Source organism: Montipora capricornis, chromosome 1 (assembly GCF_036669925.1).
Source record: "Montipora capricornis isolate CH-2021 chromosome 1, ASM3666992v2, whole genome shotgun sequence".
In the NCBI taxonomy this organism is placed as follows: Eukaryota; Metazoa; Cnidaria; class Anthozoa; order Scleractinia; family Acroporidae; genus Montipora; species Montipora capricornis.
Window position 1 is genome coordinate 36,715,913 of NC_090883.1, and position 12,500 is coordinate 36,728,412.

A 12,500-nucleotide genomic window follows, 5' to 3' on the forward strand; every position below is an offset into this window, starting at 1 on the left:
AAATTGCTCTGGCATTTTTGTGTATGATATTCTCTATACGAAGTAGAGTACTTCGGTAATTTCCAGTATTTGTAAGATACTATGAGATTCTAAGTTTATATGAAGATTAGGTCATGGCTTTGATCAATCCGGCAACTTTGTTTCTGATTTCTCTTTCAGCAGCATTGTAGCAAACTTCGAAACAGAAAGCCAAAGTTTTACGATTTGCTTATAATGTTTTGTTAGAGGTAAGCAATAAGGTTAAGCGACGAGGCAAACGTCACACAGCCCAGACTTGCATTTTGTGTTGCAAAAAAAGAGGGAATATTCTCTGTATTTAATAAAATATTCCATAAATCGTCAACAAGGCAGCATAAATTAGCTAATCCATTGACAGCAAAAGCGTCCCCAATCGGCGATTAAACTTGTTTGGCGCCAGCCATAGTAAATCTATACATCTCGCTCTCAGGAGGGGACTGAGGGTAGAAAAGTAAACTCAACGAACTCGTTGAAACGCGGCCATAGACAATCTTCCAGACATTTGTGTCAGTTGTGCCTCGCATGGCGGCCCCGGATAAAATGATTAAGCTCACGTTATATTTCATAAGTTTCGAATAGGTTCTACTCAAAGCTTCAGCAACGATCTTTGGATTAGTGTCTTTATAAACAGTTAATTTATACATGTCTTTGAAATATGAGATCTTTTAAAACAGTTTTGGATGAAATTTCTACGCTGAGTTTTAGTGCCTCCATGCTTGACTTCCTTGGAACTGGAAACTATGTTCAGATTGCTTGAAACTTAACAAGACGTTATTAACCTACAGCATTTGCCTATAGAAGTTGTAAGATAGGAAGACAAGCACAGGAGTGTCGTTTAAGAAAAGGTAAAATTATTCAAGTTACTGGAACTGAATTTCGAAATCCTACTTAGTTAAAAATTCAAAGGACTACGAGACAGAACAACACCTATCAATGACAAAGACATCACTCAACTGGCGCTAATGTGAACAATGCTGTTTATATACAGCCCCGGGATACAGCCTACATATTTTTTTCTGAAGCATCTTTAGGTAGCAGGCAGTGTAGCGGGCCGAAATCGTAAATCCTTGAATCTGATTGGCTAATCGCGCGCTCGTAGCCCGTCCAGCTTTTTGCGATACAGACCACGGTCCGAAATCTGTTCCGTTCTGAAACTGTCGTGACTAATCAGTTAAAAATGCTTTTACTACGACGCGACGAAACGTTGGATTTTACCTCTTAAAATGCAAGTTTTCGCTTACTAACCGTTGCAAAGAGAAGGAAAAACATCAGCAATGGAATAAAAGGCCTGGTTATCCTTCAAAAAGGCGAGTATCGGCACATGATTTTGCTGACAACACTTTGCTGGTTTGCTGTTTTCGAGTTGTTGGTTTTCTTGAACTCTTGACACGCCGTTGAAGTATTTTCTTTGGAATTCTATTTTCTAATCTCGTTTTATATTGCTTCATTTAAGAATATACGAATTCCTAGCTAAAATAGTCAAACAAACACATCGCGACGCTGTGGTTTTTCGCGTTGTTTTTCGTGAACTGTTGACCTAGCTTGACCTGCCGTTTAACTAAAACGACTAACTGTAGAGAAGTGAGTCCTTTGAGCTCAGTTTTTCGATTGACATCCGTTATTTTCTTTGGAGATCTATTCTTTAATCTCGTTTTTTTCTTTTTTGCTTCATATTCGTAGCTAAAATAGTCAAACAAACAAATCGCAACGCTATGGAGTCTGCATGAACTAATGTCTGCTCAACAAGTTTTTCTTGTGTAGTTTTCTAAGTTTTGCACTGATTTGTGAAGGACTTGATGGAGAACAAAGATGAATCCTTGAAATAATAGGATATGAAGGAAGAGGCAGAAGTATGAGTATTTTTCACTAAATTTTTTCCTCTTGTTTTAAGACTGACTTTCGTTCAATTTTGAACAAGACAAAGCATTTTAATTCGTAGAACCGTTATTCGCCTCTTTGTACGAATTTTTCAAACGTCATTGTTTAGTTTGCTTAGCTCATTTCTCTGTGCTTACTGTGAAATATAACTGTTTTTTTAATACATATATTGCACCAAGAGATATTTGAAGTTCTGTTTTATCGTTAATCTATCATTTTTCTCTGAGCTTTCAATGAGAACGGAGCGCTTTTCTCAGTTTTAAGTTAATTTCAACTGTTGCGACTTAGAGCGCGTAGAATGACTTTTTGCAAACCAGTTTGCCATGTTCATTTTCAGAAAAAAAAAATCAGAAAAATAAATACGTTATTCACCGGCCTAGGTCGGTCCGTACCGGCACAGTTTTTCCCTATACGGACCTCCCAGCCGGTGAATAACATATATTTCATTACCCAATGCATACTTTCCAGAATGAATCTACTTCAAACGTCTGCCTTCTAAATGCATGCTCTTTATGTAACAAGGCGCGAATTATCAAGTACTTTGTGACTGATTCTGATATCGATTTACTAGCGAAACAGGGGTGTTCCACAGGGAACCAGAACGCTTGTATATTTGTAAGCGTATGTACATCTTGCGAGTGTGTTATAGTAAGAAAATTAGGTATACTATTTGGATTGCCTGCACTATCTTTTCCACTGTCTAATTATGTCTCTTTTCACATATGCAATCTCAGTATGGGGTCCCGCGAGCTATAACAAATATCGTTACGTTTCGGTTTCCTAAAGGAGGTCACACCGGTTACAAAAATGTTGGAAGTTTCTGATAGGATAGATGATAGGAGATTGTGGGAAAGTGTTACTAGCTCAACCGATGGGCCATTGGTGGACCTTTTGCCACCTTTGTGATCCAGATTGCTGCGCAGCTTCACAAACAGATGTCGTTTCACCCCGTGTCTAATTCCCTTTTAAGTAGTTAAGTAGTTTATGACAGAAAACGTTTGTTTCTTTGGAATTTATTATAGAGCAATTATTAGCCATCTATTTCAATCACAGCTCAACCGCCATGGGCAAATAACTCGAATTCAATATCGTGCTATGTGCACCTTCATTTTTTTGATTACGGTGGAAGCTTTCAGATCGTGCAACCTGTCAACTTCAAAGAAACTGGAGAAGTAATCAACAGTCACCATCTGTGGAAACTTCGCCAAGGTCGATCTGGAAATTCTTGCCTTTCAAGGGGCTCCTTTTGTTGCGTGGTACTGTACGCGGCAAACGTTTTTTTGCACTTGAATGTGAAATCTTTTACGTCTCTCCTCATATTTGGCCCTTAGGTCGCCTCTCTCGCACCTCTTCGGGTCGATTCTATTCCTTGATGTCTAGAGTGGATAGTCTGTAGCATGCACTTTCGAAGGGTCTTTGGTACTACGTGCCTGTCAGCCCTAAAGAGCAACCCATCCTGAACAACTTCTTCATCACCGATATCATATTACAACGCTGTCCACCCAGATTGGACAAGAGCCTTCACAGCTTGTAGAACTTCATCATTCTTAGTCTCCACGCTGAGCATTGCTGCTTCATGCTCACTTACTAGCAGTTGATTTACTTCTCGGATCTCTTACTCTACTTCAAGGTCCTCTTCAAAACCTGGTTAACAGGATGTGATCTCCGAGCCTCTGAGAGGTTTCTGACAACTTAGGGAAATGTTGTCTTAGGGTGTCTGCAAATGTGCAACTCTTTCCTTCTCTTATATTGACCGTCTAAATCATATCGTTGCATCCTCAAAATCATCTTTGCAATCTGTTCGGGTCAGAGACCAGCAGCTTATTGAAGATCGTCTCCAAAGGCATATGGTCCGAATTCAACAATCACTGATCTCCCATAGGTATATTGGCGAAACCCTTCTGTCGCAAACACAATCGCAAGAAGTTCTTTTTCTATCTGTGCATAATTTTTTTCTGCTGGAGTCAGGGCGCTGCTTGCATAAGCTAGCGGTCTACCATCCTGGAAAAATGCGGCTCCAAGACCCCCTTTGCTGACGTCGCAATGAATCACCAGGTCCTTCTCTCTCTCATAATGCTTCAGCAGTGGTGGAGCTGGCAAAATCTCCTTAATCCTAAAGAGTGCTCTGTCATGAATTTTGTCCCTTACATATTCTGTACACGTTTAGGTAAGCTGCGTGAAAAGGCTCCGAGACTTCAGACAGTATTGGCAGGAACTTTGCAAGGTAGCCTACAGTACCCATAATGCGCTGAACATCTGTTAGATCAGTTGGCCTTCCAAAAGAACTGCATCAATCTCGGCAGGGTCTGCCTTCACTCCCTCCAAAGTAAGCCGATGTCCAATATGGGGAACCTCTGTATGCTTAAAAGTGATTTTATGTTTGTTCAGCCTTCTAATTTTGATTTTCATGTGAGCAGCTATCGCTTCCGGCATCGTGTCTCCAGTACCAGCCGCAAGGATATCGTCAGATATCATCAGCTATCATCAGCGAAGCCCTCAACAAATTCATGCAGTTGGAATATTTCACGGGCGGGAGAAATCCCAAAGGGCATGCGATTACATTTGTGGTGTGGGAAAAGTCGTCAGAAGAAATCTCTCTTTTGTATCTGTCAATAACCATCCTTTCAATCCTCTTTTGTGAAAATCCGCTTTGCTCAACTCTGGTATGGTGTCTTCAATAACTGGCATTGGGAAATGACATCTCTTTAGTGCTTTGTTCAAGGGCTTTGGTTGCAGGCAAAGGCGAAGCTTGCCATTAGCTTTATTTGCAACCACAACAGAGTTCATCCATTCTGTAGGTCTTTCTACCTTCTCTATGACACCTTTAGCCTCAAGGTCACCAAGGTATTCTTTCAATGGCTTTCCCATAGCTTCGGGAACTCTTTTTAGTGGCTTCTCAAAACAGGATTAACATCTTTATCAACTTATAGCAGTAATGAGGCTCCGAGACAGCCAAGACATTCGCCAATTGTCTTTGAACTCGGAGTATATATGCCCAAGGTTGATTCCGTCAAACATTTGCCTACTTGCTACATTTTCATTCATGTTTGCACTGGTCGGCGTCTCGGCTGTTTCGGGACTTTTATACTTAATTAATCCTGCTGCAAACTATTCCTCCTTTGAACATATTGAGCTTCAAACCAAATGATTTTCTTGTACATTTTATTGTGGTTTACAGACCTCCAGCATTCAGTTATTCTTTGTTTTTGGATGAGTTCCCTGATTATCGTGGGCGTTTGGCCACCTCTTCTGGCTACCGTCTGCTGACTGGTGACTTTAACTTGCATGTAGATACTACTGATGACAGGATGTGGCAGCAATTTATTGATTTGATTCAGGCCTATAATTTGGTTCAGAATATATCCTCCACTACCCATGCACATGGTCACATTCTTGATTTGGTAATTACCAGCAGTGGCGAACGACTTCCCCAGGACTTTACTACATGATCTCCGATTCTGGTATATCTGATCATCTGGCAGTACAGTGCAAACTCCTAGCTACTGGCTATTACAACGTCCTGCGAAGATACTGGTCCTTCTCGTAACTTTCGTTCGGTTAATATTGACGACTTTACTTCTGGCCTTTCATACTCGGACTTGTTTAAGTCTTGGCATGATCTGGACGTGTCTGCTTTAGTTGAGTCACACAATAGTACACTTACGCCATTATTGCAATTGGATTTCTATCCACCTTTAAAACCACGGTCTATTTTAGTACGCCCACTTTCACCGTGGCTCACTGCTGATATTGTACAAGCTAAGAGTTAGAAAGAAAAGGCGTCTGGAGAGACGATGGCGCAGTATTAAATTCTGCTCCTCGGACCATCACCAATATACGAAACAGTGTTATGTGGCAAATGACTTAGTAAGAAATGCTAAAGAAACGAAGAAGGAAGAAACTTCTCACACAGATTATTGCAACTCACTACTGCTCGGGATATCTTGGACAAGAGTTCTAAACGCAGCTGCCAGTTTGGCTTGTTCCTCGATATGCGCACATCACGCCAGTTCTAAAGGACTTTCTATTTTAATGTTTATCCTTCCCACGATATAAATGTCTGCTAAAGGTTCCAGTGGGACAAAAAATTTTCACGTAACATTTATGTGCACAGCCATTCAATATTGTTCTTGGGCAGTAGACTGATACATCATTGTAGTCCAGTAGCCACTTGTAGATCAAGTCTGTTCATTTTTAGTGGTAGAAACCAAAGGTCATTCTTGCTTAACTGGTCCTAAAGGCATTAACTTGATCCTCGATTTCATAGCTTTTTGTGGTCAATCATACGCACTGCAGTTACATTCCTTAATTAAAGATAATGGTTGGTGATAATTTTTAATCAGGCACTTAATCACTCATTCAATTAGTCTCTGATGAAGACTCAATAAAAACCAATTATGAAATCGATTAATTATTTTATTTTTCTTTTCCATGCAGATAAAATGTCAAAAATCATTAGTTTGGATAACAATGGCCAAACCTGGTCCCTTGGCCAGCTCTGAGGAGAGGACAAATGGAGCTAAGCTCAGTCAACTTATTATTGATGGTGGAACAACTGTACTGAGAAATGTTTTTGACACTCATCACCCTCCTGCAAACTTAGCAGCTGATCTCAATGCCTGTTATACCACTCTTGTCAACCTTTTACATAGAAGAATTCTCAATGGTCACCAGTGGGAAAAGCTGTTCCCTGGTGGTGGAGCCGCTCCGGACTCCAACACCTTTGATATAACTCTGCTTTTCCTCCTTCTGACCAACATTTGTGGACTTACCCCTCCCCACACAGGATGGCATTGCAAGCCACCCCCAAGTGACACCTCTCATGAGGCAAACCTTGCTCGCATTAAGTTTTTCCGTAATCAAGTGTATGGGCATGTGACAACCACTGGTGTCGATGCATCAACGTTCAATACTCTGTGGAAGGAAATGAGTGCCGTTTTAGTGCCTCTTGGGTTAAGTCAGGCAGAGATTGATCGATTAAAGGCAGAGCAATGTGGAGAGGAGGATTATCTTGACGTTTTACGGGACTGGGCAGAACGGGAAGCGGATCTCAAGACTCAACTTCATGACATGCGTCAGCTTCAGACCACAGTCAAACAGAATGTCGAGGAAAACAAATCCATCCTTAAAGACTTGCGAATCCAGCAGTCAACAACCCAAGGGATTGTTGAGGAAGGCAATTTCATGATTGAAGACATACATCAAATTGTTACTGAAATCCATGAGACACATCACAACACCGATCAGGAGGATACAATCCGAAAGAAACTTGCAAGGGTTGACACCCAACGTGACGTCAGAGATTATACAAAGAGATACTTAGAAGGAACCCGTGAGTCTTTCTTTGCTGAAATCAACAGGTGGTTGGATGATAAAAGCTCTCCAAATCGTGTCTTGGTTCTCAGCGGAAATGCAGGGATGGGGAAATCTGTCATCGCTGCTGAGATGTGCAGAAGAATGCAAGAAGCTGGCAGATTGGCGGGGAGCCATTTTTGTCACCATGACAGAGCACGCCACAGGAATCCCAAGGTGATGATGCAGTCTTTAGCTTGTCACCTCTCATGCTGTATTCCAGAGTACAAGAAAGCTCTTGTGGAACAGTTTTCTGGAAATTTAGGTGTTGAGATCAACGACATGGAAGTGGTAGATCTCTTTTATTTGCTTTTTTTAGAACCTCTGAACATGGTAGCAGATCCAGGTTTTACATCTCTTGTGGTAATAGATGCTTTAGATGAAAGTCAATACCAAGGGCGAAATGAGCTTCTTGACGTGATATCCAGTTTGTTTAAGGATCTGCCGCTTTGGCTTCGATTTTTTGTGACGACGCGACCTGAAGTTAACATTTGGGACAGCCTGAAAGATTTGCGTCCACTGCGACTGGAGCCAAAAGATGAAGACAACTTGAAGGACATTCGATTTTACTTTGAACAGAGTCTAAGCGTTTTATTACAAGCTGAAAGGCCCGAGCTTGTCTTAGATGATCTCGTGCAAAAGTCAGAGGGAGTTTTTCTGTGTGCCCAGTTTTTGGTAGATTTTATAAGGGTTAAGTGTCCAATCGTTCTTACCTTGGAACAACTGGAGCAGACCCTTCCGTCGGGCTTCTCGTCTGTTTACCAGTCGTATTTCCAACGGTTGGAACAAGACTTGTGTAAGGAACTGAACATAACAGAAGAGCAATTTCTATGTTTTCTGAGTGCAATTGCAGCTGCAAGGGAACCACTGCCGTTGGGTTTTGTTCCTAAATTGTTGTGCACGAAGTCGTCGTCCTTGAGTGTTATGCGAAAGGTGAGCAAAGGCATTGCCATTGTGTCATCACTCCTTCCTGTTCACGATAACCGTATTCATTTCTTTCATAAATCGGTCAAGGACTGGTTGACAGACAAGTCATGCTACGAGCAGCACATTTTCAGCGTGGAGGAAATGGAAGGCCATAAGATCCTTTCTACTCTTTGTTCTAAGGAATTTGACGAGCTAAAGAGTAAACGTGTTAGCAACTCGCAGTCCTTCACTGGCACTTCAAGGTATGCCTTGGAACATGGTGTTCAGCACATGCTAGAGTTAGACCAGGACATGAGATCCTGCAGCATGGAACAAGTGATTGGAAACTATGTGTTATGTCCTGAGCTTTTGTATGCAAAGATTTTTGTGAACATATCAGCAGCCACAGAAGATATCGTTTGTGCAATGAAACACGGTGGTTTGAAAACGATATCTACCGAGTGTCAAGAGACACTTTCGTCATTATTGATTGTTTTAAAGAAGCACCGCCAAACCTTAGAGGTATATCCGTTTACCATCTTTCAAAGTCTGTTGAACGAAGGAAGTAGTAAACTATCCTCTGACTCCCGCCAGCTTCTGGAGACCAAGTATACCGATAGGCCTTACATGGAGTTCTTAAGAAAAAATGACTCCCCAGGAGATGTTCAAGCTGTGTTTTATTGTTTTTCACGGGTAGCTTGTTTCGATGTGTCCCCCAGTTTAGAATTCATGGTGTGTGAATGCTGCGATGGATCCATTCAGTTGTGGTCACTTGTTTCTGGTAACCTCGAATGGAAGCGTTACGTCAAACCAAAATACTATGATTCGTTATTTCGCAGATTCAGAATCATCAATACCGATGATGCATGCCAACCAGCAGATTTTGAAAGGTCATCCGTGTTTGGTTTTTACCGTTCAGTGGTGTTTCATCCCAGCAAGGATGTCATCTTGCCAGGGGAGCTAAGCTATTCGTTTTCATTTAATGGCGACTTGAAGCCGCTTTTTCCTACCAGTAAGTGCAGTTTTTCTGTCTGTTCAATATTCGGCGACGAGATGTTAAGTGATTATCCACACGATGCAAAATGTCTTGTGGTGTGGAATCTAAACGATGGCAAGGAGATTAATCGTTTCAACACAGATAAAGATATTTCATCTTTTGCGATGTCCCGAGATGGAAAGCTCGTGGCTGTTTCCCATTCAACGGGCTCAGTTTGTTTAGTTGACAGGGAAAGTGGTTTTTCAACTCTGGCAGAGACATCTTTGGACTCTGTGTGTGGAATGATCAGATTCTCACCGGACAGTCGATTTCTTTTTTGTTTACATTTAAAACGACGTAACTTCAAAAAGTTTTGTTTAGGAGTCACTGTGGGGCCTGAGCATCACTATTCGATGGACGTTGTTGATGTTCCTAGTTGTAATTCCGTTGAGTTAGAATTCCATAGAATCGGTGGCTTTTTGTTAGGAGATCCTTTGAGTTTGCCAGATCCGGACATTTGTTCTGTCGTAGTGCTTAATAGCCATTCTCTTTTAAGGAACCGCATGTGGGACCGTTACATTGTAATGGTTTATCGGAATCCACCAACGAAGAACCCAGAATTCAGATGTTTCGATTCTCTTCTATTCTCGTTAACCGGCGAGAGTGTTTATGCGGAAGTAACGGTTTTTAACGGATCGGGGCGCATACCGCAACGAATTATGGCTTATGACGTTTTAAACGGGGAAGTAAAGGGACAGAAAGAGTTTGAGAGTCCTATTATGCGTAATTTTGTAGCTGTAAAACAAGGCATCTTGTTTGCAACGAAGAGCACTCTTGAACTGTGGAACTTTGATTTGTCAGTCTGCATGCGACGATGGATGTTTGGCGTGGATGCTCTCTTTTCTATTTCAGATCATCAGGTGGCATGCATAACATTTGAAAAGCGAGGTGGGATCATTTTGGATGTTGTTGGAGGAGAGATTGTGGAAGTATTTAAACTGCCTCCCGGGAATTTGCTTGCTTGGCACAAGGACCTCCAGCTGTTTGCCTCCACTGATGGTAGGGAAATTGAATTGAAGCAACTTGGTAAAACCGAACCGCTGTGGCGTTTCTTCCTCGGTCCCAGATTTGGTCTTCTTGGTGTGAGGGCATCATTTTCACCCAAGGGTCAATTTCTTTCGATAGATAGCGACGGCACGCCTAAGTACGTTCTCGATACAATTTCTGGAAAAGTGCGTCTAAAATTGAGTGGTGACCTCATTGGCTATTGGAAATTCATCAGTGACGAGGAGTGTGTTTCTCTGACGTCCCCTTACCCACCTGGCTCTCTCCTTCAGCTGTTCAACGTAAGGTCTGGAGATCTTCTTGTTGTAATGGATGTTTTGGGCAATCCGTCCTCCTGTTTGGCAACATTTCCTAGATCGAGTCTCATTGCCATTGGTTCAGGTCAAGGGTTAGAAATCATCAAAGTAAAATACCCGGGAGAAGAGACACTCAGCAGTGAGGCAAAAAAGTAAGTTTTTTTTTTTAAATACACATAATCTTTTTTTATCACCTACGGGGCAAAATTAGTGAATGCTGATTGGCTGAGACGTAGGTCATTTTTTCTTAATCACGAGGACAATTTTGGTAATCAAGAAGGGGGCATGATTACTTGATCCTGATTGGTTAACAGTTGCTTATCCAGAGCAAGTGAAGTTTCAAGAGAATCCTCTTCCAGAATTAACTACTATTTTGTGTAGATATCAAATACATTTTAAGCGCTATTTCTATTGACAGCAACGACTTATTGAATTGAACTTTAACCGAACGGGAGCGTGTTGATTCTCATTTGTCGCGGCACGGATGGGTTTTCCCCAATAACTTTGCCCTTTATGTGATAAACATGTAATCGCTATGTTCCCTCGTGCAATTAAGGATTAATTTCACTTGTATTTTCAAAGTTTTTCAAATCGCCCTCGTCATTTTGCGACTCGGGCAATTTTGTGAAAACTTTGAAACTGCGCGTGAAGTTAATCCTTAATTGCCATCGGACCCATGCGATTACATGTTTATCACATAAAGGACAAAGTTATTGAGGGAATCCCGTTCCGTGCCGCGACAAATACTGAAATTATCAAGGTAAAATACCCGGGAAAGGAGACACTCTGCACTGAGGGTAAAAAGTAAGGTAGCAATTGATTGTATATTAGACAACCTTTTTTTAAATGCATGTAATCTTTCAAATACTGTATCCACTATCGTGGCCAGCCGTACCATGAGCGAATACTGCTCGGCAAATGACCACACGACCCGCGGATATCACAAGATATTCTGCGTGTACTTCGAGCTAGCCCATATAAAGAGTATAAACCATTATCAATCTATTGTGATTGCTTGGGAGTGTTTGTTATTCCCATATATGGTGATGCGGGTGTGCATGACGGGGTTGAGTAGTTTGCTTGTGGGCTCATTCTCGCACCCCTTAATTAGGGCGCGGGGTTCTGTATCCAAATTTCCGCTCTTAATACTTAACAATCTGTGGACAAGAGCCGCTTAAATGGTTTTTAAATATTCCTCACCCCGTTGATGGGCGAAACTTTTTTAGTAAATCGGGTTAATGACAGATATAAAACAATTTAAAGTGAGGTGGACACGAAGTAACACCAACCAGTCAGGCCAGTACCTTAGGCATGCGCACAACGATAACATGACACCGGGAGCGGCAGCGATGGACAGCTGTTTTGGTCCGGTTAGGCATCGTCAACATAGCATAGCTGTAATGACAGAGATAACGATGGCCTCCTCTATACAGGGCCGGGATGGGGCTGTTTTTTTTAAGTATGAAAAGCTCCTAGTTTGGCGAAGAGCAAGAAAACAAAAATAACATGTGACCGCTAACTGTTGCTTTAGCAAGGACGACGAGCGCTACGAGAACGTTGTCTAAAAACATTATTTCCCGTTATTGTAATAATTTTGCCATTAGTCCAAGTAGCTCTACATGGAAAGTGAATGTTAACATTCCAGGAATAAAATTGGTAAGAACCGTGTGGATATTTAGAGAGACGTCCTCACGTAGCATTAAATTTGATCAGTTCTTTTCGTTGTCCGGGTTAGAACGGCGGAGAGATGTAGGCCGTGTTTTCACGAGCGGTTTTTCAGGTCGCTTAGCGACTGACAACCGAAAATTCCGTGAAAACAGTTCCTTTCTCAACTCGCTTATAGTTAAGCGACTCGCAAATATTCAACAAAATTCCCATTAAATTTGAGCCACCAAACCAGGTAGCTTAAGCGAGTTGGCAATTTCAATCAGTAATACAACAGGCGAACCATTTTGTTATTAAGGCGGCGAAATACGAGATACAAAAACCCTCAACTTGGCGCGCAACAT

The 12,500-nt window shown here is 41.6% G+C and overlaps 1 protein-coding gene across 4 annotated transcripts in view; it reads left to right on the forward strand.

The window, feature by feature from the left end:
• Positions 1–12,500, forward strand: part of LOC138040831 (uncharacterized) — a 75,315-nt gene that overhangs the window by 724 nt on the left and 62,091 nt on the right. The window contains exons 2-3 of one of the 4 annotated variants that reach the window (XM_068886529.1): positions 160–227; positions 6,334–10,643. In XM_068886529.1, coding sequence (XP_068742630.1) covers positions 6,367–10,643 — 4,277 coding nt within the window. In that variant the 5' untranslated portion in view covers positions 160–227; positions 6,334–6,366. The remainder of the gene's footprint in view (positions 1–159; positions 228–6,333; positions 10,644–12,500) is intronic. The other 3 variants (XM_068886519.1, XM_068886537.1, XM_068886511.1) reach the window with 3 other exon arrangements.